We start from the raw sequence: 27,810 nt of genomic DNA, 5'->3' as shown, positions 1-27,810 counted from the left end.
TCACAGCACATGGGTTTACATTCTTAAGAAGACGCCACCGTCGTCGTCGTCGTCGTTGTGGTTCCGATCGGAGTTGTCGTCGTTGAAGACGGCGTTACTTCCGTCGTTGATAAGTTTACTATGACGGGGCTGTCCTTGGTCACATCTTCGTAGGATGGTGGCAGGTCTGAAAGGAACGAATCGGATCAGAAAAAATGCTAAGCACTCTTTTACCATTGTTACTACCAGTGGAAGGCGGGAAGTAGGTGGTAGTTCGATTGGGATACAAAATGGAGCTGCCAGTGTTGGGTCGTGTCGCCAAGCCGGGGGCGTTGGTTGGAATGGTGTAGATTATCGCTGGATTCTGGGCTGCGGCTGCTGGAAGAAAGAACAGATGATTGAACCAGGAAACGGTCACGGGTTAGATCTAGAGGTGATAAACATGTTATGTCACATTTTTCCCTCATACGTTTTCATAGTGACACAAAAGTATCGCTTCAAGAAACTTGATGATTCAAAAAATGGTGTAACAAATGGTGCTGGTTCATTAGGCCGAAATTCTAATAATTGCTCACTTTTCATGATACGGCATCTATATTATTCCAGATTAAGAGAATAATGAGCATACTGAAGTAGACAGAAGTATGTCGAGAAAACCTTATGTTTCAAAGAAAGAAAAATCTGCTATGAAAAATCATTGTCAAACAATTCCTCAGCAGAAAATATGCCTATTTGCGAGATATGGAAAATATTTGCAAGTCTCGGTTTCTGAAAATTTATCTGAGGCTAGTGATTTTAAAATCAGGAGTTCCTAATTTACAATTCTTAGAATGATACGGCGAGGAAGCAATAGGTAATTGCCTAAATTTGGAAGGAGGAGATTTTGCTGGAGGAGTGGATGGAAGGTGTCGTATGCCCAATCTACACAAAGGGCGACAAGTTGAATCGCGCTTCCACGGACCAAATTTTCGCGATTCGCACATCAATTGTTCATCAATTTCAAATCCGCATACGACACAATCGTTCGAGATCAGTTATGGCAAATTATGCACGAGTACGGATTTCCGGATAAACAAGGCGACGATAGATCTAGTCGAGTCCCTTTGAATTTCGAAGGGGGTTACGGCAAGGTTATGGACTTTCGTGTCTGTTATTTAACATCGCGTTAGAAGGTGTGATGCCATTTTTCAGTTAACCGCCGAGTATTGTTCACAGCACTTTACGCTCGAAGACACCGAAAGCTCTCCGATCGGCCTCTTTCAATGCCCACGATTCGTGGCCATAAAGGGCTACCGGCAGAATCAACGTCTTGTACAGCGCGAATTTCGTTTTCGTACGCAAGCTGCGGGACTTCAGCTGTCTACGCAACCCGTAGGAAGCCCTGTTCGCGGCTGCAATACGTCTTTTCACCTCGCGGGTAACATCATTATCGCACGTCACTAAAGTACCAAGATAAACAAATTCGTCCACAACTTCAAATTTTTCGCCTTCTAGCACCACTTCACTACCAACACCACTATTGCTCCCACGCTTTCTATCGGCGACCATGTACTTCGTCAATATCCAATCCTCGCTGTCTCCCTCTTTAAAGGCGCGAACGCCTCTTCCACTGCTCTACGGTCGATTCCGATGATGTCGATGTCGTCCGCAAAACCAAGGAGCATGTGCGACTTTGTGATGATGGTACCCCTCTGCACGCCAGCTCTTTTAATCGCCCTTCGAGGGCGATGTTGAATAGCAAGTTCGAAAGAGCATCTCCCTGCTTCAACCCATCTAAGGTCACGAACGAGCCGAAATCTCGTCTGCAACCCGGTAAACTGGAAAATGGCATCTGGCGGCGTCGCATGAATCACGAGTTGTACCAAGTATATAACGGCATGGATATTGTGAAGCTTATAAAACACGGCAGGCTACAGTGGGCTGGGCATGTGGCACGAATGCCGGAAGAGCGTCAAGCGAAATCAATATTTAGCAGGGAACCCGGAAGAGGACGTCGGCTTCGGGGTAGGCCACGCACGAGTTGGCTTTGTGCAGTTGAGGAGGACATTAGGTCCATGAACGTCCAAGGCGACTGGAAGCGATTGGCTCAGGACCGAGACCAATGGAGACGGTTACTTCGTTCGGCGCAAATTTGAATTCAACGAGTCGTCGCCCATCAGGTACTCAGGTAGGTAGAAGGTGTGATAAGAAGAGCTCGGAAAGACACGTGTAGCACGATCTTCAGGAAGTCCATCCAGCTTCTTGGCTTCGCCGATGACATCGACATCATGGGACGGAACTTTGACATGATGGCGGTGAAAGAGAAAGCTGAAGCAACTCGACTGAAGGGTCCAATCACTGTAGTCTAGATAATAATTTGATTTCAATAAACTCAGTTAGCATTAGTCACTCGACAAGTACAGTTGTCTTTCTTTTTCCCTCCAAGAGGTTATGGGCCTTTGCTATATTGGAGCGGTACCGTAGCAACCAAAACAATTAGGGTAAAAATTTTCAAGCTCATTTTTCAAGATTTTTCCGTTCCTCGTTCCGTCGCGCTATTGAAGATTGAAAAAATTCAAATATCGAGGCAAAATGGAACGATTCTGAATTATCAAGCTTAATGGATCCAATTGTTCAACCTGGAAAACGAAAGTGGAATTCCTGCTGATCCGAGACGACCTCTGGAAATACGTAACCGGGAAACAACCATAACTCGGTGCAGAGCCTAGACCAGCGGATGTAGCAGCAGTTGAAGCGTGGGACAACGGAGATCAGAAGGCGCATAGCACAATTGGCCTTTTGCTTGAGGACAACCAGTTAAATCTCATCAAAGGGTCGAACACGGTAAACGAGACATGGGACATGTTACGAGGACACTACGAGAAGGCAACACTAACATCGAAGGTGTCGCTACTCAATAGGATCTGCGATAAGAAGTATTCTGATGGCGAGGACATCGAACGGCACATGTTCGAAGTGGAGGAGTTTTTCGAGCGGCTGACGGTGGCGGGCCAGGAATTGAACAAGAGTCTGCAGGTGGCCATGATACTCCGTAGCTTACCGGAATCGTTCAATACTTTAACTACAGCGCTGGAGAGCAGAGCAGACGGCGAGCTCACTCTGGAATTGATTAAATCCAAGCTAGTAGACGAGGTGTAGAAACGCTATTCCGGAGCACGTGGTGAATCAGTTCTGAAAGTGGATATGAGGAAGCCAAAGATAACGTGCGATTTTTGTCAAAAGCCTGGCCATAAGCAAAAGGATTGTCGCGCAATGATGAAACAAGAAGGAAGCCAGAGCAAGTCTCGTGGTCAGGATGGGAAGCGGAATGCTCCCAGGGTGAAAGCGGCTCTTCAAGAAACCCGGAGCGAAGCGAAGCTGGAATACTCGTTTGCGGCAAGAAGCAACATGAACTTGGTAAATGCGTGGGTAATCGACTCAGGAGCAACCTCCATACATGTGTGCGAATTTGGCTTCGTTTGACGATTTGGATGGAAGCGTGCAGCAGGAAGTCATTTTGGCGGACGGCAAGAAAGCGTCTGCAAAGGGAATCGGATCGTGTCAGCTGACATTCGTTTCTCCCGATGGTGAACCCTTCAAAGTAGCCCTCACAGGTGTATTGTACGTGCCGAATTTCGAGTCGAACCTCATCTCCGTGAAGAAGCTTACCGTGAAAGGTGCTACTATAGTCTTCGATGCCAATGGATGCCGTATTTTGAAAGGTGAGAAGCTTGTCGGTGGTGCTACATCTACTGGTGGATTGTACTATTTGACTATTGCTCACGAAGCATTAGCGTCAAGAGAGAGCAAGCACACATCAAGTTGTGGCACGTGGCATCGTATCTTAGGACACCGTGATCATGGTGCCGTTCGAGAACTAAGGAATTGGCGACCGGAATCAATGTTGAAGACTGTGGCTGCCGTGCAGTGTGCGAATGTCGTCTAGAAGGAAAACTGACACGTCTTCCGTTCCCGAAAAAGTCAAAACGCAAATCAAACCAGGCGCTGGCGCCGGGGGGATGTCGATATTTCCTAACTCTGATCGACGATTTCAGCCGCTATTGTATCGTGTATTTCCTGAAAAACAAATCAGATGAGAGTGATCGGATCAAGGAATACGTGAGGTTCATGAAAACGCTGTTAGGTAGAACGCCTAAAGCCATCCGTTCGGATCAAGGTGGCGAGTTCCAAAACGACGTGTTAGATAGACTCTGCAAAGAAGAAGGAATCAAGCAGCAGTTTACTGTTGCATACAGAACGGTGTTTCGGAGCGAAAGAATTGTACATTGGTGGAGATGGCGTGTTGCATGGTCATCGATTCATGAAGTAGTTCGCCTCCTCGTGGTGTGCCCTGGAAACGTTAATTATCGAACCCAAGGGAGAGATATTGCGGCTAAACGAACTACAGCAGAGTTAGGACGCTGGAGCCCCATCCAGCTCGTTCCAGGAGGTCGATAAGCCCTGCACAAACCCTCGTTGTGCAAAGGCAGGAGTGACACCGGGTTCTTAGAGTGCTTAGCACACGCAGTTGGTAAGCGGTCACATCTGTCCTGTTTGGCCCTGAACAGTTGGCTGGCTATCACGTCTGCTCTAGAACTCAGGCGAACAATTAACAGCGAACGACTAGAGGAAGGCCCTGCACAGTTGCTCACTGTGCAGTAGCGAGTGTCACGTCTGACACACCACTAGTGATGCGCCATAGCGCAACCGGCCCCCTCCCATGATGTAATGCTTTCGGGCGGTTCCGGGGAGGACAAGGGCCTAGAGCACAGGGTAAGGTTTAGGTTTAGTCTCCCATCCCCACACCCTGAGTTATCTTCTCAGGTGTCTGGGAGCAGATGCCCCCCTGTATGAAAAAAAAGGTCATTGATCCACGTTTGCCGTTGAAGTACTGGGCCGAGGCTGTCAACACGGCCAATTTTTTTGCAGAACCAAACCTTTGCAGAAGACTCAGATCGAAATGTGGAGTAGATCGAAGCCGGATCTAAGACACCAGCGTACGTGTGGATTCCCCAACATAAGAGATCCAAGCTAGAGGCGAAATCAAGAAAACTGGTGTTCGTTGGATATTCTCTTCAGCACAAGCCGTATCGCTTCATGGATCCTGAGAACGACAACCTGACTGTGAGCCGTGATGCAGTATTCCTGATGCCGGAGGAGGTTCGGGCAATCGAACCTCATCAGGGAAGTATGATTGATTATCCCTTTAAACCTATTGAACCTACTAAAGTCGACGACGTCTCCGTTGTTCCAGTAAACGAACACGACGAAGACGGTGATTCCAGTGCTGAGGATTTCTACGGCTACTAGTCAACTTATGATGATTTTCAAAATCAAACGACCGACGATGAAGACCAAACTCTGGAGGGGAGTGGATCAACCGATGGACAGGAGGAGAATGGTGTTGACACTCGACGGCGGTGCGACCGTGCAAATAAAGGTGTACTGCCGAGTCGTTATCCAGATGTAGTCACGTTGGTAACGGAACATCGAAATGAGCCAAATTCATACCAGGAAGCCATGGATTGCCCCGAAAGCGAGCAGTGAAAACGAGCAATTGAGGAGGAGATCGAGTCGCTTCGAGAGAATGCCACTTGGGAAGTAGTCAGACTTCCCGCTGACAGGAAGGCCATTGGAAGCAAGTGGATTTTTAAGAAGAAGTTCGATGATAACGGTTACATAATACGCTACAAAGCTCGTCTAGTTGCCCAAGGATACAACCAGAAGTATGGAACGGACTTTGACGAAGTATTTACACCGGTTGCGAAGCAAACGACTCTTCGTACTCTCCTGAGTATCGCTGCACGTCGGAACCTCATAGTGCAGCACGTTGATGTCAAAACGGCATACCTTTACGGCGAATTATCCGAGACGATCTTTATGAAGCAGCCTGCTGGATTTGCGTCTGGTGCCAAGAATGATGTCTGTCGTTTGCGAAAGAGCCTGTATTGTTTGAAACAGGCGGGAAGAGTGTGGAATGAAAAAAACAGCGAGGTGTTACAGGAGCTCGGATACGTACCATCCGAATCCGATCCTTGTATCTACGTGAGAACATGCCACGGGAAGAAGTCTTTCGTCTCGCTCTATGTAGACGATATGCTGATTGTAACGCAAAACGAAGAATAATACGGAAGGGTTTTTAAATTTCTGCAGCGACATTTCAAAATCACATGCCTTGGAGCTGTATCCAACTACCTCGGTATCCAGATTCAGAGAACGCAAAGTGGCCAGTTCCTGTTGAATCAGAGCGCTTACTTTGGACAAGACAAAGCGAAGCCGTCTCACATTCCAGTGGACCCCGGATATCCGAATCTACAACAAATGGAAGAGGATCCGATGCCGCGGAACGAGGAGTTCCAAAGCTTAGTAGGTGCTTTGCTATATATTGCGGAGAATACAAGGCCTGACATTGCCATTAGCGCATCCATTCTGGGACGCAAGGTTAGCCGTTCCACGGAAGCTGACTGGACGGAAGCCAAACGCACATTGCGATATCTCTACACCACCGCCGACTTGAGATTGAAGCTAGGAGATGCAGGACCACTAGATGCATATGTAGACGCTGACTGATCGTGCAGACCGGAAAAGCAACACTGGATTCGTTTTCCGTCTTGGCGGATCAATTTGCTGGACGGCTAGGAAGCAGCAGTGCGTCACACTTTCTTCAACCGAAGCGGAATATTTCTTATCAGAAGCTAGTCGTGGCTACTCTCTGGCTTCTTAAGCTCATGAAGGACGTAGGAGAGATCGTTGTCAAACCCATCACGGTACAGGAGGACAATCAAAGCTGTATTGCGATGCTGCGGTCTGAAGGAGGAAATGGCCGAACGAAGCACATTGACACAAGGAGTTGGTATGTACCGGTGTCATGGACGTCGTTTACTGCCCTACGGAGCTGATGGTTGCTGACGTACTCACGAAGCCGTTAGCAAGAGTCAAACTAGAGCAGTTGCGGAAGAAGATTGACCTTCAGTGCGTCGAGCTTGAGGAGGAGTGAAGGAGTGAAGCAACTCGACTGAAAGGTCCAATCACAGTAGTCTGGATAATAATTTGATTTCAATAAACTCAGTTTGCATAAGCCACTCGACAAGTACAGTTGTCTTTCTTTCTTCCTCCAAAAGGCGGAAACTAACATCAGACTGAAGGCTGTAGATAGACGGATTGAACTTGCCATCAACTCATCGAAGACGAAATATATGAGAGCAAGAGGTTCAATGGAAGACAATGTTAGCCTCTGACATTTGCAGAAACACATATAGGCCTATTCTACGCGGCGTGTGAGGTGAGGTGACAGTGAAGTGATGGTTAAGTGACAATTGTCACCTCGGGTGAGGCGAGTCTCCATGCAAATCAAATGGAGAGTCACCTCACCCGAGGTGACAATTGTCACTACACCATCACTTCACTGTCACCTCACCTCACACGCCGCGCAGAATCTTCTGAATGTTCTGAATCCTTTGAAGTGCTTTTTTCCTGGTAGTGCAACAACAAGACCATATTGCACAGCGTAAAGCATGGCCGGTCTAAAAACTTGTTTAAATATTAGAAGTTTATTCTTCAGCAAAATTTGGATTTCCTGTTTATAAGAGGATACAAACATTTTATATATTTTTGGCTTGAATACTTTCAATGTGATCTTTAAAAGTTAATTTTTGGTCAAGTACTAATCCAAGATATTTCACTTGGTTTGACCAGGATATTGGAACTATGTTCATAGTGACTATGTGACTACTACTAGGTTCCAAAAAGGAAGCTCTAGGCTTATGTGGAAATATTATAAGTTGAGTTTTGGAAGCGTTGGGAGAAATCTTCCATTTTTGTAAATAAGACGAGAAAATATCTAAACTTTTCTGCAGTCTGCTGCAAATAACACGAAGACTTCTTCCTTTAGCGGAAATGCCTGTGTCATCAGCGAACAAAGATTTGTGGCAACCCTGAGGCAAATCAGGGAGGTGCGAAGTGAAAATGTTATACAATATAGGCCCAAGAATGCTACCCTTAGGAACTCCTGTTCTAACAGGTAGTCGATTAGATTTGGAATTTTGATAATTCACCTGCAGAGTTCTGTCAGTTAAATAATTCTGAACTAATTTCATAATGTAAAGTGGAAAATTAAACTTTTTCAATTTAGCAATCAAACCTTCATGCCAAACACTGTCGAATGCTTTTTCTATGTCTAGAAGAGCAACTCCAGTTGAGTGGCCTTCAGATTTGTTTGAACGAATTAAATTGGTAACTCTTAAGAGTTGATGAGTAGTTGAATGCCCATGGCGAAATCCAAACTGCTCATCTGCAAAAATTGAGTTCGTATTGATGTGAAGCATCATTCTATTTAAAATTATCTTTTCAAAAAGTTTACTTATTGAAGAAAGCAAACTTATCGGACGGTAGCTAGAAGCTTCAGCTGGATTTCTATCCGGCTTCAAAATTGGAACAACTTTTGCATTTTTCCATTTATCAGGAAAGTATGCCAAATGGAAACATCTGTTAAATAATTTTACCAAGAAAGACAAGGTACTCTCTGGGAGTTTTTTGATGAGGATATAGAAAATTCCATCATCACCTGGAGCTTTTATATTTTGGAACTTTTTAGTTATAGACCTTACTTCGTCAAAATCAGGAATCATCAAAAATATTTTCCCGAGAGAAAATATTCAGATAATCCCGAGCAACCTGATTCTCAATAGGGCTAGTAAGACCCAAACTGAAATTATGGGAACTCTCGAACTGCTTAGCAAGTTTCTGAGATTTTTCCAAATTTGTGATCAAAATTTTACCACCTTCTTTAAGCGCTGGAATTGGCTTTTGAGGTTTTTTCAAAATTTTTGTGAGTTTCCAAAAGGGTTTGGAACTCGGGTCTAATTTAGAAACATTATTTTCAAAAGTTTTGTTCCTCAGGGCAGAGAATCGTTTTTTAATTTGTTTTTGTAAATCCCGCCAGATAACTTTCATGGCAGGATCGCGTGTTCTTTGATATTGTCTCCTACGGACATTTTTAAGACGGATCAAGAGCTGAAGATCGTCGTCTATTATAATTGAATCGAATTTAACCTCGCATTTTGGTACTGAGGCAGCTCTTGCTGCAACTATAGAAGTCGTCAGAGATTCAAGAGCATAATTAATTTCATCTTTGGTTTGCAAAGGAATGTTTGGATCGAAGTTATATTCCATAAATGTTCGATATTGCTCCCAATCAGCTCTATGGTAATTGAAAATAGAGCTATTGGGATTACAAATTATTTCTTAGGATATTTCAAAAGTTACTGGAAGGTGATCAGAACCGAAGTCAGCATGGGTAACCAATTGGCTACAAAGTTGACATGAATCAGTTAAGACCAAATCAATAGTTGAGGGATTTCTTGCAGAAGAAAAGCATGTTGGGCTGTTTGGATATTGAATAGTGTAATAACCTGCAGAACAATCATCAAACAGAATATTACCATTGGAATTGCTTTGAGCATTATTCCATGAGCGGTGTTTTGCATAAAAAACACCAATAATGAAGAATTTAGACCTATGACGGGTATGTTTCTGGAGGTCACCCTTGAGAAAATTCATTTGCTGGCCTACGCATTGGAATGGCGAATAGGCAGCTATAAACGTAAGTTGTCCAAATTTTGTTTCAACAGAAACTCCCATAGTTTCAAAAACTTTGGTTTCAAATGAAGAAAGAATTTTATGTTTGATTCGTCTATGAACAATGATGGCAACGCCACCACAGGGTCCATCAAGACGATCATTCCTATAAATTAAATAATTTGAGTCCTTCTTAACCTTATGGTTAGTTATAACGGCAATATGCACGTTATGAACTCTCAAAAAGTTAAATAGCTCGTCTTCATTATCTTTAAGAGATCGAGCATTCCAATTTACAATATTTAAAGCTTTAAAATCCATTACTGAATTTTAAAGTCATGACAATATTATTAGCAAATTTTACTCCAGTTTGAATAGCATCAAACATGGAGTTAGATTTAAGCATATCAGAAATCATGTCAATTAATGAATTCTGTAAAAAATCCATTTTAGGAGCAGTAATGCTAAAATTGTCAAAATTTCCGTTAGAACGTTGGTTAGTATTTTGATTTTTACCCGCTGCAATAGCAGCATAGGTAGCTCCATTAACTCGCTGAACATTGTTAGCAGCGAGGGGAGTAGGTACAGATGAAAAATTTGAAGCAGGGGTGATATTTGTACCTACGGGTACGAATGTAGAATTTGTTCCTCGCTGACCGTTGTTAACAGCAGAGGAATTTGTACCTGTTCGGAAACGTGGAGCGTTTCCTACCTGTCGCTTAGAACGAGATTGTAGGATCGCTTTGCGAGTCTTTCATTCCCAAAAATTGGATTTGTGGTTTTCACAATTTGAACATTTAAATTTCTTAGGATCTTCCTTCACAGGACAGTCGTCCTTTGCGTGAGATGAATCACCACAATTCATGCATTTAGCTGGCATGTAGCAATGTTTAGTTCCGTGACCCCATCCCTGGCACTTACGGCACTGAGTGAGGTTTTGGAAATTTCCTCCTGTCTTCCTGAAGTGTTCCCACTTCACTCGGACATGGAGCATAAGGCTAGCTTTTTCTAAGGCCTTAAGGTTGTTTAGTTCACTAGACTTGAAGTGAACTAAATAAAAATCATTAGAAATCCCGTTGCGCGAATCGCCAGGACGGGATTTCATTTTCATTTTGATTACTTGGAGTGGCACAACTCCAAGTAATTTTGCCAGTTCATCTTTGATCTGATCCAGGGATTCACCACTGGGCAGTCCTTTCATGACAACCTTGAACACACGTTCAGTTTTGGTGTCGTAAGTAAAAAATTTGTGCTTCTTCTCAGTAAGATACTTGAGAAGACATTTAAATCCGTCCAAGGTTTCAGCCAATACACGGCATTCACCCCGACGTCCAAATTGTAGTGAAAACTTAACTTTCACGAAATTCAAAAGTTCCATGCGAGAGCATGGAAATCGGAAGTGGTTATCACAATAGGGGGAATCTTTTCCTTCTTGGCATTAAGCCGGGAAAGTTTACTAGAATTTTTCTTGGATGATGGATGCAAATCAAATTGATTACTCAAATTAATTTCATCAGAAGGGGGGTCAAAAGTTTGCCCCTTTCTTTTGCGTTTAGGCGCCATGGCGGCAGTAAATTTTTATCCAAATCGACTTCCAAGCAGATTACTATAAGAATCTGAAGGATCGAAGAGGAATTTTCCAAATCGATATCCAAGAAGGATTACCTCGGGTAGGGTCCAAACAAGGATCGAAGAGGAATAAGAGTTGATAAATTATTCTCATTGACGTTAAATGCAATCGCAAGTCAGTCCCACACAAAATGTCACCATATATTATCCAATATTTCTTACTAAACATAGATGAATTCTATCACATACCATGTTTATTTTTTAAATTATTCCTCCAAAATAAGTGTAAAAAGAGAAAACTTGTAAAATGTTTGAACGTCGTTTTCTCATTTCCAGTTTTTTTTTACAGATGGGACTGACTTACGGTTATGGGCTATACCGATAGTCACAAAGGGGCTTATTACGGATGTCACTTCACGGTGAAAAGTTGTCACTTGTCGTCACGGTGAAGTGACTCCCATTTGATTTGTACGGCAATCACGGCTCTTATTCTCAATATCACAATATCACTTCCTTATCCTTATATAATACTTCCAGAAAGTTAAAATAAAACTCACCTGCATATTGTGTCAATGTTCGATATCTGACGTAAAAGTACTTTAAACAGAATTGGAAAACATACATTATTTTATTCGTTCATTTCAACCAATATAAAATTTTAATTCATTTCACATCTCCAATCGCATTTCGCTATTAGCCAATTCCAACCCGTACTCCTATACGTACCCCGGCAAGGTAAGCGAAAACAAGCATAATTGCAACAATTGGAACTAGCAGCGCTTCAGCCTCACTGCTCATTTCGATTTGAGTAAACCGCAAAAAAAAACAAAACTACGTAGAAATAGGCGCGCACCGAAAGTCCTTCGCGAAACCACCACTCATCCGGGAATGATTGTGACTATTATTGTTCTGCAACAGGAAGCACTATATATCAAGTATTATTATTTGAGCTAGGTTGTAAAGAGGATCGGCATTGACTGGCACTCAATGACGCCGCACCACCACTTGAATTGTTGTGATGCAATTTTGAATGCCTACCTACCGCAATATTTCAACTGCTGAAACTATTGTAAACCAACCAACCAACCAACCAACCAACTTTAAAACAATATTTTTTTCATTTCAAAGATAAAAGATAACGGCACAAATCGTGAAATACGAAGGGAAACCTACTCACCTCGAGCTCGCAACTTTTGTATCCGCTTTAGCCGTCTGAAGAAACCGAACTAAATAGATTATTCATTTCATTAAATTAAAGGATAAACTTCAAAGAACAAAAATATATCTAAATACAAACTGAAAACTGACTCAACTAGCTCTACTACACACACATACCGCCGACACAGCACTCAAGACGAGGATTAGCGAAATCAACGGGACTACTGTCGATTCTGCCATTGCTATAGAATAAAAAAGGTACTTTCGTAATTCGAACTACACGCCGTAAGTAGACTGAATGACTTTGTTTTGTATAATGGGGCTGTCCATAAACTACGTAGACAGTTTAGGGGGGGGGGGGGGGGGGGGTTGACAATTATCCACGGCCCATACAAATTTTAAATTTTTTGTATGGACAATTGTCTACGCAGGGGGAGGGGGGGGGTCAAGAATCCCAAAAAACTGTCTACGTAGTTTATGAACAGGCCCAATGCTGTTCCAGGCAAGTGTGGCTGATGGCGACACCGAGGGGCGGGTGGTTGCAATGGTTTCTCCTCGGCGATAACGATGATTGCTAGGCGATGTGAAATTGATAACGACCAAGCCGATATATCGATGACGTCATACCACCTATCTATAGATATATAGTAGCACCTGTTGAAGGCCGATGGGCTCTCTCTCAGATTCTTAATCAGGGGACTGCAGAAATCGTAATTGGAGGAAGCTTTTGAAATTCCTTATCCACTTTCGGCAATTCGGTAATTTGTGTTTCTCAACTCCCCACTCAGGGGAATGGGATCGCCTCCCTAACCCTTGCATAGTGTTGTCATTTGGCAACTTTAAACATGGTGAAACAACATTTTAATAGTAAACGCAATATACCTAGGGGAAGGAGGGGCATAGTGAGCATCCCGTAGTTTGACCCTGGATCTCTAGCTGAATGAAACAAATCAACTGGTAGTAGGTTCAATATCATTATGATCTTGATCCTACCACCAATAAATTTGTTCCGAACGGCCGGAAGTCCAAGCTGGTGCACGGGATGCTCACTATGCCGCTCTTACCCCTATATCACAAGAAAAAAAAATCACCGCAAAATAAGAAATCATACATTTAAGGGCTAAACAAACTCGATGAGAATTGCAATATTTTGACGGTCGGTTCAAGCTGGTTTATAATTCAAGACCAACAATTGAAAAGGCCTCAACTCCATTTTGTGAGCAAACCTTGTATGGCCATTTTTTCGCAAACCGAAGTCCTCCTACGCAAACCAAAATAAAAATGAACAAGTAGGGGAAACTCTCTTCTATCCGATTGTGTTTTAGGTTTGCGAATGTAGGTTTCGGTTCGCGAGAAAATGGCCTTACAATGTTTGTTTACAAAACGGAGTTGAGGCCTTTTCAATTGTTGGCCTTGAATTACAACAATTAGGAAAAAATGTCAGCGCTTAAATATCTCGCGATGTACGGAACGGATCAAAGCTCGTCCAGTGAGTGTTCAGATGAAGAATTTTATGGATTTGGAGATGGTAAAGAACAATTCGTGGATAAATCTAAAGCTGCTATTGCTGCACTAGCAGCTGCGGTAGAGCCCGAAAGCAGAGCAAACGGAAATCCTTCCTGGAAGTTTGTTCTATATGGAGAGGTATCTTCGGAATGGGCCTCAAAAGTTAAGAAGCGAACGAAGAAATAAATTTAAAAGGAAGACTCCGCTAAGAAGGGGCGCAAGTCACATGACATAACACTAATTGACTGCAAATGCCAAAAAGGATGCGTGAACAAAATCGGTAAGGACGGCAGGACTCAAATTCATGATCGATTCTGGGATTTCCATTCTTCTGGCTCAACATCAGGAGCAATCTGGACATTCCGCATTAGCCACCGCTGAATCCAATGCAATGCAGCCGATGGAAGCGAACCGATGTACCTTATTTACGAAAAACGAATTAAGCAGATTCAAATTGAAGGATTCATTGTATTGTAAATTATTTTATGATATTATTATTATTATTATTTAAAGGAGACTGACTTGCGGTTACTCTTAATTATGGGACAATTTGGCTTGATTTTTTTTTACTTTTCTAGAACAAACTTCTTTTTTTAGTAGCATATCTTAAAATGTATAAAAAGATAAACTTAATAATGATTCGCAGTTCGTGAGCTGTGAGAATCGGACGTGTTAAAGTGCCAACAATCTAAAGTTTGATTATCTGGCGTATCAGCTGTGAAGCTGTGTTTTAAAACAATAGGAGTTCACAGAGCAAAAAGATAAGTCGGAATCTGAAATGGCGGATCTCAAATCCAACTCACTGCGCGTGCGTTTTGGTCGTGGAAGTGCTGAGCCCTCGGAATAGGACATTTTCTTTTTCTTGAAGGAAAAAATGAAACTATTAAAAGTGTGATGACCTGTTATCGATGTACAAAGACAAATCTTCTATGTCATTGATAATAAAATTCAAATCGGAGGATGACCTGGTGAGGGCAATAATGGAGAGATTGCCTGGATTAATGAACTTTGTGTAAGCAAACCACAACCAAAATCAGAAGACCTGTAAAAATATAAAATGGCTGGTGTCTGCAATAGTAAAACGGCCGTAATGTTGACTTGTTAAATTTTCGAACCAAATTAAAAAGAATGGTCGTCATTAAAAAAAAGGCATATAATTCAAGTAATTTAACAAATAAATCGAGTAACAAGGGGACCGGTGCAAAACAAACATGCATAATTTTGGTCTTTTAGACTATTGCAACCAATTTACTGAGAATTTTGTACAGCGTACATACATATTTATTTTTTCATATGCCATTCAAAATGAGCAAACTTGTATATTTGACACATGGTTTATTTATCAAAGCTCACTTACTGGTTTCTAAATGGTATATTTGGAAATTTCCAAAGAAATTTATTGTCTGTTTAAGCTAATAAACCAGTTTAAATGCTTTCAATTGATAGAGGATTTTGGGGTAAATCAGGCACTAAACATGTATTTATTTGTCTCTACACAGTATTAAAACAAGCACATTTGATGCTTGGATTCCTTTTTACCGCAAGAAAACCTAAATCTCGTGTTAGCATTTCAGCGGCAGAAACTGTTCAGTCATCAGAAATCTTTCAAAAAAAGTTAATTGTTTTGATATGAGATACCGGGGCAAAATACGCTCATGCATTTGAATTAGTTTTGTAATCCACTTTCTGAGCATCTCTTTTTTAGTATTGAGTTTAAATTCGGAAAACTTTTATATTTTATTACAAAATCTGACTTATTTGACCTCATGCTCTCCTATAAATGTTATCAATAGTTTTTAAAAGGCACAAGCTGACTACTAAAGGGTGATACGGTCAAAATTTGGTCAATATCAACTTGACGTATTTCTTTCAATTTTGCATTTAAAAAACCTGAACACCCCTCATTTTGAAGGTGTGTGTGTGTAGAATGTTGCTCCTATTTTGATTTTGGAATTCACTCTTCAGTTGTCAAAATGCCGTCCAAGCAAGAAGAGCAGCGTATCAAAATTTTGTTCGCGCATCGCGAAAATCCGAGCTACTCGCACGCAAAGTTGGCAAAATCGCTAAAAGTTGCCAAATCAACCGTTACAAATGTAATTAAAGTGTTTGGGGAACGTTTGTCGACAGCCAGGAAGTCTGGATCGGGGGGAAATCGAAAACCGGAAGCCGCTGAGACGACAAAGAGAGTTGCCGGTAGTTTCAAGCGAAACCCTAACCTCTCTCTCCGAGATGCCGCAAATTAGCTGGGTGTATCGTCTACAACCGTGCATCGAGCCAAAAAACGAGCCGGACTATCGACTTACAAGAAGGTAGTGACTCCAAATCGCGATGATAAACAAAATACGACGGCCAAAGCGCGATCCCGGAGGCTGTACACGACGATGCTGACGAAGTTTGACTGCGTGGTAATGGACGACGAAACCTACGTCAAAGCCGACTACAAGCAGCTTCCGGGACAGGAGTTTTATACGGCAAAAGGAAGGGGAAAGGTAGCAGATGTTTTCAAGCACATGAAACTGTCAAAGTTCGCAAAGAAATATCTGGTTTGGCAAGCCATCAGTACCTGTGGCTTGAAAAGCAGCATTTTCATAGCTTCCGGGACTGTCAACCAAGAAATTTACGTGAAAGAGTGTTTGAATAAACGTCTGCTGCCTTTCCTGAAGAAACACGGTTTGGCCGGATTTGGCATCTTGCCATTACGGTAAAAAGGCCATGCAGTGGTACGCCGCCAACAACGTGCAGGTGGTTCCCAAGGACAAGAACCCTCCCAACACGCCAGAGCTCCGCCCAATTGAGAAATACTGGGCTATTGTCAAGCGGAACCTAAAGAAGACCAAAAAACTGCTAAGGGCGAGCAGCAGTTCAAGGCAAACTGGCTTTCTGCGGCGAAGAAGGTGGACAAGGTGGCTGTACAAAATCTGATGGCAGGGGTCAAGCGTAAGGCCCGGCAATTCAGATTTGGAAAAGCGGAAGCCTAACTGAATATTTTTCCTGAATTTTATACTAATTGAACTTGAAAAAGAAATTTAATTTGATTTTTTAAATAAACGATTTCACCGATTTACACGCGTTTTCCCTTGACCAAATTTTGACCGTATCACCCTTTAGAAGACAAATTGGCTATTTCCGGAGTGATTTGAGATTTGGGCGTAATTGCTTTTGTAAACAAAGACGTCAATTGCCAATATCTCTTGAAATAAAGCTCAATTTAATAAACAAACTAAACCAAATGATAGAGGAATCATTCCTCTACCTCATAGCGTTATTAGTTTTCGAGATTGAGCTTTAATTCGCGAGAAATCGGTGATTGACGTGTTTGTTTACAAATGCAATCACGCCCAAATCTCAAATCACTCCGGATTTCTGATAAAAGGTACTGACTATTTGAATCAGTGAAGTATCATAATGGGAGAGAACTACAGAAAATATTGGATTTCGGGGTAAAATATTCTTGACATTTTTCTCAAAGGAAGTCATATGTTACAATGTGTGGTCTGAGCGGCAGACAATTTCAAGCCTTTTTGCTGCAAAAATCCCCACTGTGCACTGGATTGACCACTTTGTCAAGCAGTTTTGGCGTGACTTTCTACCAGCGATTTCACAAAACTGGACCAACTAATTTCAATTTTTTTATGAAACAAAATGGGCATGGTTCATTTTAGTAAACAAACTAACACTTCTTCCTACTGTGTCACCTATGTATTAGGCGCCTAGGCTCAGCACGGAAGTCGGTGAACGAAAGGCTCAATGGAGCTCAAAGTGGATAATACAGCGGTGCCTTGAAAGGTAATTGGTCAAAGTCCAAAGCTGCTTCGATTACAACCCAGAAGACGAAGGAGGATAGAAGCGATACGATGACGAATATGAATATGTAAGTTGATGGCATCGGGTTCATCTAACAACGGATGGAGTCGGCTCTAGGCGCCTAATACACAGTAGGAAGAAGTGTTAGTTTGTTTACTAAAATGAACCATGCCCATTTTGTTATGGCAAGTTTGTTTTAAGAAATGCTCCTCGTGTTTATTAGCGAAATTCACATCAAATATTGATTAATTGCGTAGGAAATCAGTTTGGCACGGCATTTGTGACCAGCATACACCTTCCGGTCGTATGAAACAGGTAAAAAACTGTAAAAAATCCACCCAAAAAAAAATTTGTTTTGAATTTCTGTATGGCAAAACAATGAACTTTCCGTGAACATTAACTCACCAACACTGGGAGACCGTGAGTTCCTGCCCACCTGTCATTTTCCATCTCGGACGAAAGCTCTCTTTCGGATACATCGGATTCTACCAAGGCAATAGATGAGGCGGTTTCCACTCTCGGAAATCGGAACAAGCAGATGAAACGAAATCAGGAGAATAGAAGAAGTAAATCAGCTAGCGAGAAGCCGTCGGATGTGTAGATTGGTTATGTCGTTTTCGTTTTTACGGTGTAGTTACACCGGTGCTACACTGCCGTACACCGAAATATTTTAGGGTGTAGATATAGGATGCACCTTTGTTTACAAACAAATGATGTTGAGCTGTCAAAGACTCTCACTTATTCCTGCTTACACTACACCAGTGCTACACCGCAAAAACGAAAACGACATTAGTCAGTTGGTATTTTTGAGTAGAATTTCAATTCATATCGTTACGGTATTGTATTGGTCAGTAGAAAACTTAATTTTGTGGTTAAATTTGCGTCAGTTAATTTGAATAGCTCTACGTGTACAATCAACAAAAGCCATTTGCGGGATTTCATTAGAGCCAACGATATTGATATTCTTTTTCTGCATAGCATAGCAAACTAACTTTTCGCTTGTTCCTTCTCACTCTGTGTTAGTTAATATTGGAGAGAGTTGCTCGGGTACCGGTATTTTGATTTGAAAGTCGTTCGAATTCACTCAGCCTTGGTTGGATCCGAATGGGAGAATATCTTCTGTAATAGTTAATGGTGTGAACTACATAAACGTTTACGCATTTTCAGGAAGTAATAAGAGAAAGGAAAGGGATAATTTGTTCGTTAATGATTTATCAGTGCACTTTGCAAAAGGAGGGAAGAAGATCGATGTTATTGGTGGAGATTTTAACTGCATTTTGAACAATTTTGATTCTACTAGTTCAACGAAAAATTTCAGCACCGATTTGAGGAAACTTGTTGAAATGTTCAATTTGAAAGATATTGCATTGGAACTTAAAAAGAACACATACACTTTCGTCAGAAATGGTACTTCATCAAGGTTCAGTGTTGGCAAAATCAGAAATCAATTGATATTTTTCCGCTCTCATGCGCTCGCAAAATATCATGCTTGATATTGATTTTTCAAGCTCCTTTGATATTGCGAGACTATTCACAACGTGCAAAAATCAAGCTGAGAGTTGACTCGACACAAAAATGATTCCATTGCACATCGTTTTCTTAGAAAGAGAAAGCATAGTTTGCTATCTCTTTTTAATCTTTACCGATGGCAGACGCGAAGGGACTGCTGCAAGTTTCGGTTGCATTCGAGTGTAAAGCAAAAATCCTTAAGTTCAATCTCACCACAGTTTGGAAAATCAACCGCAGTTTTTTTGCTTGTTGATTTTTGTCTACGAAAATCAAGCGTGATCTTGGGCGTTGGTGAGATTTGATTTTTTGATATTTTTCCAACAATGTCAAGGTTAGACAGGTTTACGCTCCGCTGTTTCTCTCGAAAAATGTTATAGAATTCTTAACGATTCCTGTTGCTTTTTCTTACCACTTTGGAATTTTGATGACCTTTAAAGGTACCTCTGATATCGTTTCTCCTGTAGAAAGAGGCTACTGGAAAGTTAATAATACATTAGCTAAAGATGGCTCTGTTTGTGCGCGTTTAGCCGAGGAATTTGTTACGGTTACTTTGTTTAACGACGTGTTCGGGGTATCATCCAAACCATTAGGGGAATAGTTCGATCATTTGCGTTATCGTTCGTTTGTGGTATTTTTTTTATTAGGGACGGCACGTGAGTGCTATTTTTCCGATTGAAGCAGATGGTGGAATGAGGTACCCAAGCATAAAATGAAACAGTTTTTCAAGCACGAAAGCTTTGTTCTGAATAGCCGAATCTCCAATGAGAAAAGCTATTTCTATGGAAAAATTAATGAGTGGATGCATAAACAAAATTCGGGGCAACCAACATTGTTAGACATCAAGTTAATCAAGCCGCGGTTGATGGAGATTGAGCAGGATAGGTTGAAACATTTAGGAAACCATTTGGTTGGTTTCAGTTGTATGCAGGATGAAATGATGAACATTTTTCAGGTTGCAGCTCAAGTAAAACTGAATTCAAAGTAATGGAAGCATCAACATTCGAAATGGTAGCATTTTAGTTTCAGACCCCTTACAGATTGGAAAATTGGTTTTTGATAATTTTTCTGCGATTTTTCACTCAGAATTAGCGACTTCAGACTCTTTGCCTGACGATGATGCATCGTGACGATCGTGTTGATTTGATGAAGGAGATAAGGGAAGAGGAATTAATATCTGTTATTCTCTGTTGTAATAAAAAATAAAGATCTCCTGGGCCCGATGGGCTTACATGTGAGGTTTACTTGAATAACTTTGATAATTGTAACGATTTAGTATATAGTTTTAGTTCAAATTTAGCTGGAACAATTTCTCCTCCAAAGTCTTTCTCAGAAGGTGTTATTACGTTGATTCCCAAGAATAACAGTGGCAGATCCTCTTTCGATGACTATCGTCAAATTAGTTTGCTAAATCATGACTAAACATTTTTTTATAAAGCTTATTGCTGAAAGAATTATGGATTTTCTTGATAAGTTGCTAGGACCTGGACAAACTGCGTGTGTTTCGAATATGTCATGTGTGAATAACTTGAAAGACGTGAGAAGATTGCTCACGAGGTCGTGTGAAACTAAAAAGTTTAAAGGATGCTTAGTAGAGTGATGCAAAATTTGAAATTTTCGCTCCACAATACTTAAACGATTCCAAATCGGATCCTGACTAACCTCTCAAAATTTGAACCCATTTGGTGAGAAACTGAGATGGCACAAACCATTTGAAGTTTGTATGGGAATTACTATGGTAAAACCAAGATTTTTGTTCATGTCTATCTAATAATTCACCATATCGGTCTGCTTCAAAAGCTTTCAATAATTTTCCCAGCTACAACTTTGCTCAAGACCACTTTTTGATTAAATGCAAGGATCGAAAGTTATTAATGGTTCAATGCACTGATGTCTTATGATCATGCTCAATCAACTGCTCAGCAGGCAACATTGGTGTTTCTGGGGCGTTGAATAGGACACAAAAATTATGGCTACTATGTAACACTGCAAAATACAGTGTTGCCTACAGAGCAGCTGCTTGATCATATCATAAGTTTACCAATCTCTTAAATAATTGATAACTTTTTCCTGTTTCCGACTCGACGGAGGAGCAAAAGTGCGCTTGCTGATGCGAAAGCTGGGGATGTCGGAGCACGAAAGATATATCAGCTTTATTCTGCCAAAGGCACCGAAAGATTTTGACTTTGCGGTGACGGTAAAAAAGTTGACCAGCTTGTTCGGTGCTGCCGAATCTGTGATTAGCCGGAGGTATCGTTGCCTGCAAATCGTCAAGCAGCCACAGGAGGATTATGTGACGTATGCATGCCGCATTAACAAATCGTGCGTCGAGTTCGAGCTGTCCAAGCTATCGGAGGAGCAGTTCAAGTGTCTCGTATTCGTGTGTGGCTTGAAGTCGGACAAAGATGCAGATGTGCGGATGCGGCTGTTGTCGAAGATTGAGGAGCGGAATGATGTTACGCTGGAACAGCTGTCGGAAGAGTGTCAACGTTTGTTGAACTTGCGGCACGATACTGCGATGATTGAGGAGAACTCAATGTCTGTGAAAGCCTTGAAGACGAAGCAGTACCGTTTCAAGGGAACCTCGCCGTCGAAGTTCAACCAGTCCGGCAGTGAGAAGGGTAGTTGGAAAGCGAGCAGCGGGAAGACTAGTCCGGAAACAGCTTGTTGGCTATGCGGTGGCATGCATTACGCCAGGGAGTGCACGTACAAAAGCCATAAGTGCAGCGATTGCAGCCAGGTAGGCCATAAGGATGGCTACTGTCGGAGTGCAGCGAAGGTAAAATTCAGGCGACGGAAGCCCAACGTTGCAGCGGCCAAGGTAGTGACTGTGAATTCGTGCAGTGTGCAGGAGCGTCGAAAGTACGTGCCGGCTGGAATCAATAGATTACCGGTGCGTATGCAAATCGATACGGGGTCTGACATCACGATAATTTCGTCGGATACCTGGTGCAAGATTGGCAGCCCTTCAACGTTTGCGTCGACGATCATCGCAAAGACAGCCAGTGGTAGGCCATTGCAGATTGAAGGTGAGTTTTCTTGTTATCTTTCCATTGATCGGCGAGTGTTGCGTGGCTTGATTCGGGTCACCAAGGAACAGTTACACCTGTTGGGTTCTGACACGATCGATGCTTTCGGATTGTGGTCGGTTCCTTTCGATTCAATTTGCAACCAGATCAGCAGCACTCCGGCCAGTGTAAGCGGGTTAAAGGCAGAGTACCCGAATGTGTTTTCTGGCGATCTTGGGCTATGTAAGAAAACGAAGGTGAAGTTCCAGTTGAAGGCCGGAATGACCCCTGTGTTTCGTCCAAAGCGTCCGGTAGCGTATGCCATGTACCAGACGGTGGACGATGAACTGGACCGATTGGAGCGAAAGAAAATTATCGAACCGATAGACTTCTCGGAGTGGGCAGCTCCGATTGTGGTGGTTCGTAAGGCGAATGGTACGATTCGTATCTGTGGGGATTATTCAACGGGACTGAATGACGCTCTACAGCCCCACCAGTACCCTTTGCCTCTTCCGCAGGACATTTTCGCTAACCTAGCAAACTGCACCGTCTTCAGCCAAATAGATTTGACGGATGCGTTTTTGCAAGTGGAGGTGGACGGAAGTTCTCGTGACCTCCTGACCATAAACACGCATCGAGGACTGTACCGCTATAATCGTCTCCCGCCAGGGGTGAAGGCAGCGCCGGGAGCGTTCCAGCAGTTGATCGACACGATGCTGGTTGGCCTGAAAGGAGTGAGCGGCTACCTGGATGACATCGTTGTCGGTGGTACCGACGAAGAGGACCACAAGAAGAATCTTCGGGCGGTGCTGCAAAGAATCCAAGAGTTCGGGTTCACCATTCGTTCGGAAAAGTGCTCCTTTGGAGAAAGCCAGATTCGCTATTTGGGACATTTGCTAGATCGTCACGGGCTGCGACCGGATCCAGCAAAGATCGAAGTTATTCAGAAGCTGCCAGCGCCTAAGGATGTCAGTGGAGTTCGTTCTTTCTTGGGCGCCATAAACTATTATGGGAAGTTCGTGCCGAATATGCGTACACTGCGGTTTCCACTTGATGAGTTGCTGAAAGGAAATGGAGAATTCCGGTGGACAACCGAGTGTCAGCGTGCCTTCGATCGGTTCAAAGAGCTACTTGGTTCCGATCTTCTGCTAACTCACTACGATCCGCGACGAGAGATCATTGTATCGGCGGATGCTTCATCGATAAGCGTTGGTGCAACAATCAGCCACAGGTTCCCCGACGGGTCGGTGAAGGTGGTTCAGCATGCGGCACATGCGCTCACGAAGGCAGAGATGGGTTATAGCCAGCCGGATCGCGAAGGTTTAGCAGTTGTGTTCGCCGTAACGAAATTCCACAAAATGATCTTTGGAAGGCAGTTTCGCTTGCAGACCGATCACGCACCCTTGATTCGAATATTCGGTTCACGGAAGGGCATTCCCGTGTACACAGCAAACCGGTTGCAGCGATGGGCGTTAACGCTACTGTTGTACGATTTCTCCATCGAATACATTCCAACCGAGAAGTTTGGGAACGCCGACATCCTCTCAAGATTGATCAACAATCATGCCAAACCTGAGGAGGATTACGTGATTGCGAGCGTGATTTTGGAGGAGGATGTACGATTCATTGCGGACGAAGTGGTCAGCGGTCTGCCATTGAGCTTCAAGATTGTGGAGCAAGATACACAAGTCGATCAGCAGCTGCGCAAAGTATATCGCTACCTTCAAGAAGGATGGCCAGAAGTGTCGACGATCGAAGATCCTGAGATTCGACGGTTCCATGGGCATAGAGATTCGTTGTGTTCTGTTGGGAAATGCATCATGTTCGGTGAACGCTTGGTGATTCCTGAGAAGCATCGACTGCGGTGCATGCGGCAGTTACACCAGGGACATCCAGGGATACAACGCATGAAGTCCATAGCAAGGAGTTATGTGTACTGGCCATCGATTGACGATGAAATCGTTGGGTTCGTGAAGGCATGCAAGCACTGCGCATCCGTGGCAAAATCTCCACCGCATTCCCCACCGGTTCCGTGGCCAAAGCCTAGTGGTCCATGGAAGCGTGTCCACGTGGATTATGCCGGCCCCATTGACGGAGTCTACTACCTGCTAGCCATCGATGCCCATTCGAAGTGGCCTGAAGTGGTGCCTACGCAACGAATAACATCCACAGCAACGATCAGCATTCTACGGAACATCTTCGCCCGCCTAGGAATGCCCGAAACGCTCGTTAGTGACAATGGTACGCAGTTTACGAGCAGCGAGTTCCAGAAGTTCTGCAGTGACAGCGGAATTGATAACGTCACCACGGCACCTTTTCATCCTCAGTCAAACGGTCAGGCTGAAAGGTTCGTGGACACATTCAAGCGGGCGCTGAAGAAAATCCAGGAGGGGAAGAACTGTGTTGGCGAAGCGTTGGACATTTTCCTTCTAACCTACCGTACAACGCCAAATCGTCAGGTCGAAGATGGAAAATCACCGTCCGAAGCTATGTTTGGGCGTCGCATCAGAACCAGTTTGGATCTACTTCGCCCTCCGCCGGCGCGTCCGCCAATAGAGCCTAATCCGGACGATGAAGTAAGGAGAAGTTTTTCTGCACACGATCCGGTCTACGCAAAGGTGTACAGCAATAATAAATGGCGCTGGGCACCAGGAGTCGTTTGCGGCAAGATCGGCAAAGTTATGTACACGGTCTGGGTTGAGGATCGTAGAATGGTTCGAGCACACGTCAACCAGCTGCGCAGTCGTGGTGGTACTCCAGTTAGCAACCGTACGTCACAATCGTCGGCACCACCACACGACGTTCTGTTAGATGCGTGGAGTATTCCTAGAACCACGATGGTACCGGCAGCACCATCTCCACTACCAGGACCATCGACTTCGCCGGATCTTCCGAATCCTCAGGCCCCGAATGCTGAGTCTACACCGTTGCCACCTGTATCGTCCTTGTCCTCGTCGTTAGCTACGTCTTCGTCCTCATCATCATCGTCTACGTCTACATCAGCAGCATCTCCAGAGTTCGCTTTAGCAGATAGCGGACCAGCTACACCGGTACAACTTCCACGCCGGTCTTCTCGTATCCGAAGGCCGCCGCAGTGGTTTGACCCGTACCACCTCTATTGAAGAGGGGGGATGTTGGGGACAACTGGAAAACGGAGTACCCCTATCCACTCCGCCGCCGCTGGACTCGCGGGTGACTGTTTTATCCGTCATCCTTCAGATGTCAACAAAGCGCATAAAGAGTGAATGAGATAATATGTTGTCATCATGTATGTAAATAGAAGTGTTTTTAGTTCGTCATCGTAACAACGTGTTTTATTTTCATTCCGAGTTTTTAATTAGTTTTAATTTGTATTCGCGTCCAATGTTCATCTCGAATTTTGATTAATGGGTTTCTATCTCAATAAATTAAAATTAAAAGTTCTGTTCGTCCGGGATGCCCCATGAGCATTGAGCTTCAGTTCTTGAGTTCTTTACATTGAGCCCTTGTTAAGACAAATTTCAGACAGCATTCCTGGTGTGCTTGTCTATGACAAGTTCATCAGTGTGATTACTTATGCTGATGATATATGAGTTGTTTTTATTAAGAATGATTTGGAATTTAATCATCTGTTTTCAATTGTTGATTCTTATAGCTGGTTTACTCACATTCGATTCAATTTGCAGAAGTCAGATTTTTTTCGTTTGAATAATACTAGGATTGGTCCTCAAAAATAGGGGAAGCTGATAGTCTCCAAATTTTAGGAGTTTGTATTGAAAGGAGTTGGAGTTCTATGCTGGATTCAAACTATGGAAGGTTGGTTTCGAGTATTAAAGCAATTCTACAAATCCATACTTGAATATGTTTGAGCGTAGTATAGTTTTGAATGTCTTTGTGTTATCAATCGACATCTAGGCCAGATAAAGTCCGCATGCGGGAAGCTTATTTGGTTCAGCTTCAGTTTTAAACTGAACAGGAATCAATTGTACATGGATTATTTAAAAGGAAGAATTCACCTTATAGATCCAGAAGCTAAATCAAAGGCATTATTCTTGAGAAATATTTGTTACAACCATGGGGATAATTTTGAAGAAAGTTACCTCATAAATGATCGAATCAGAGGAAAACTTACTAGAAATGCTAGGGAGTGGATAGATGAAGGAGCCTTGATAAAGAGTAATTATAATCTTGAAACAACAAAGCTTTTGTATGGTTTCTTTATTGATAGGAATAATCATGTGCCTGCAGTAGAAAACAAAATCCAATTTGATTGAGTAATCGTATGGGAGAACTTAATTACTTTCTGCCCCTTCAAGACCGTGCGAAATTGTTCGTTATTGTAAACGATCTTGCTCCAAATAAGGAAAATCTCAAGCTTTACTATATTGGTTATGCATAGAGTCTTAGACATAATTGTGAAAAATGTGGTTTGTCTGATACTAATCAACATCGGATCAAGCAATGCACGAAGTCAAAAATAATTTGGGATTGGTGCAGCCAAATCATTATAGACCGGATGATGGTTAAGGTAAAGGATATCGAAAATGTTCTTCAATTGGAGATTCAAACTCTTAAGACAACAAATTAAAAAAAAAATCCAACTCCATTTGGTAAAAATGCAGATGGGACTGATTTCCGGCAGAACAGTACTTTCTTTCTACACTAAAGAGCGAAAACGACGTAGCAAAACAAAAACACGGCGTTTTGGCAGCGCGACCTACTTCAATCTCAATGCAGGATTTACCACCGGAGGTCCCGGATAATTCTCTAGCGTTTGGGGTAGCAGGGGTAGGGTCTGGGTAAGCACACTTGGACGCGGTGTGCATATGGACGCGAAAAAGGAAATTCTCTCAATCGGAAGGGATACATATTTTATATGGTTTCATTTTTGTTAAATGTATGCTTTTTATCCAAGTTGAACCGGCATCAAATGAATTCTTGGCCCAGGGAAAATAAGAACTCATTAAAGATGTTTCTCATGAATATTTGTTTATGAGTATTCGCTGTTACTCGACTCCGTGGAGTTTTTGTTTTAGACATTTGAGCCTTAATAAATGTTGTTGCATTTAAAACAAATCCAAAATGTATGGAATATTCGTTTTGATCGAATGCGGAAACAAGGACCTCTTGAACATATACCCTAATCGCACAAACCCCAATAAGTGAAAGTCTTTTATTGAGTACTTACCACGCGTCTGTAGAACTCGAGTTCTGTTGAACCTTTTGTCGAATGTATACTGGAATAAGGGAAATGATTGTTGATATAAGGATACTTCAAATATCTGACGCTGACACTGACGAATATCTTCCAATTTTATCGATAGCAAACTCAGATATCTATCAACCTACACGCGTAGCCAGTATCTTATCCACGTTTTATCACGTCCGTTGGTTCGAAGTAAATCAACTTATAAACTCACCACAGACATCCAGATGATGAGCAGCACAAACACAATCAGCGGAATCACGATGTAGGCTGACATTCTTCTCTCAAGTACCACCCCTAGGTAGAGTTTCTTCTCTTCTCTATTGGTCAATCAGACAATCACAAAAAGACGAAACCTAGCACAACAAACACACACCAGCACGCTGCCTGCCTTCCGAATGCCAACCCATTAGCTGCTATTATTATCCGCGAAATGAAACGACCCAGCAGAAAGCGGAAGAGCAAGTGTGGCATGCATTTTCTTTATCTCTATTTGCGTTCGATAAAACCGCGATAAGAGACCCGTGATTTCACCACCGG

General features: G+C 42.7%; 2 protein-coding genes across 3 annotated transcripts; one reads left to right on the top strand and one right to left on the bottom strand.

Annotated features, from left to right (window-relative positions):
* Positions 1-20: 20 nt before the first annotated feature.
* Positions 21-27,810, bottom strand: LOC135713751 (integumentary mucin C.1-like). 2 transcript variants are annotated; one of them, XM_065236983.1, is made up of 4 exons: positions 27,485-27,810; positions 27,253-27,301; positions 226-357; positions 21-166 (listed from the first exon to the last, which is right to left on the bottom strand). In XM_065236983.1, the coding sequence occupies exons 1-4, from the start codon at positions 27,545-27,547 to the stop codon at positions 24-26; spliced, it is 387 nt and encodes a 128-aa protein (XP_065093055.1). In that variant the 5' UTR covers positions 27,548-27,810; the 3' UTR covers positions 21-23. The 2 variants fall into 2 exon arrangements, with proteins under 2 accessions (XP_065093055.1, XP_065093056.1); XM_065236984.1 differs by lacking the exons at positions 27,253-27,301; positions 27,485-27,810 and adding exons at positions 11,661-11,700; positions 11,830-11,973.
* LOC135713784 (uncharacterized protein K02A2.6-like) lies at positions 21,203-25,207 on the top strand. Its single transcript, XM_065237018.1, has one exon. It carries the CDS (start codon positions 21,203-21,205, stop codon positions 25,205-25,207), a length of 4,005 nt encoding a protein of 1,334 aa, XP_065093090.1.

The sequence above is a fragment of the Ochlerotatus camptorhynchus genome, unplaced genomic scaffold, assembly GCF_037179485.1.
Source record: "Ochlerotatus camptorhynchus isolate MF236.1 unplaced genomic scaffold, CSIRO-AGI_Acam_v1.1 ptg000577l, whole genome shotgun sequence".
Taxonomy (NCBI): domain Eukaryota; kingdom Metazoa; phylum Arthropoda; class Insecta; order Diptera; family Culicidae; genus Ochlerotatus; species Ochlerotatus camptorhynchus.
The sequence above is the reverse complement of the archived record's forward strand: the minus strand, read 5'-3'. Positions and strand labels throughout refer to the sequence as shown.

Coding starts and splice junctions, on each gene's coding strand:
- LOC135713784 (XM_065237018.1), top strand. CDS start 21,203: ATGTCGGAGCACGAAAGATATATCAGCTTTATTCTGCCAAAGGCACCG.
- LOC135713751 (XM_065236983.1), bottom strand. CDS start 27,547: ATGTCAGCCTACATCGTGATTCCGCTGATTGTGTTTGTGCTGCTCATC. Junction 358..27,252: donor TCGAGTTCTACAGACGCGTG/GTAAGTACTCAA, acceptor TCTTTCTTCCAG/CAGCCGCAGCCCAGAATCCA. Junction 167..225: donor CTACTTCCCGCCTTCCACTG/GTAGTAACAATG, acceptor CGTTCCTTTCAG/ACCTGCCACCATCCTACGAA.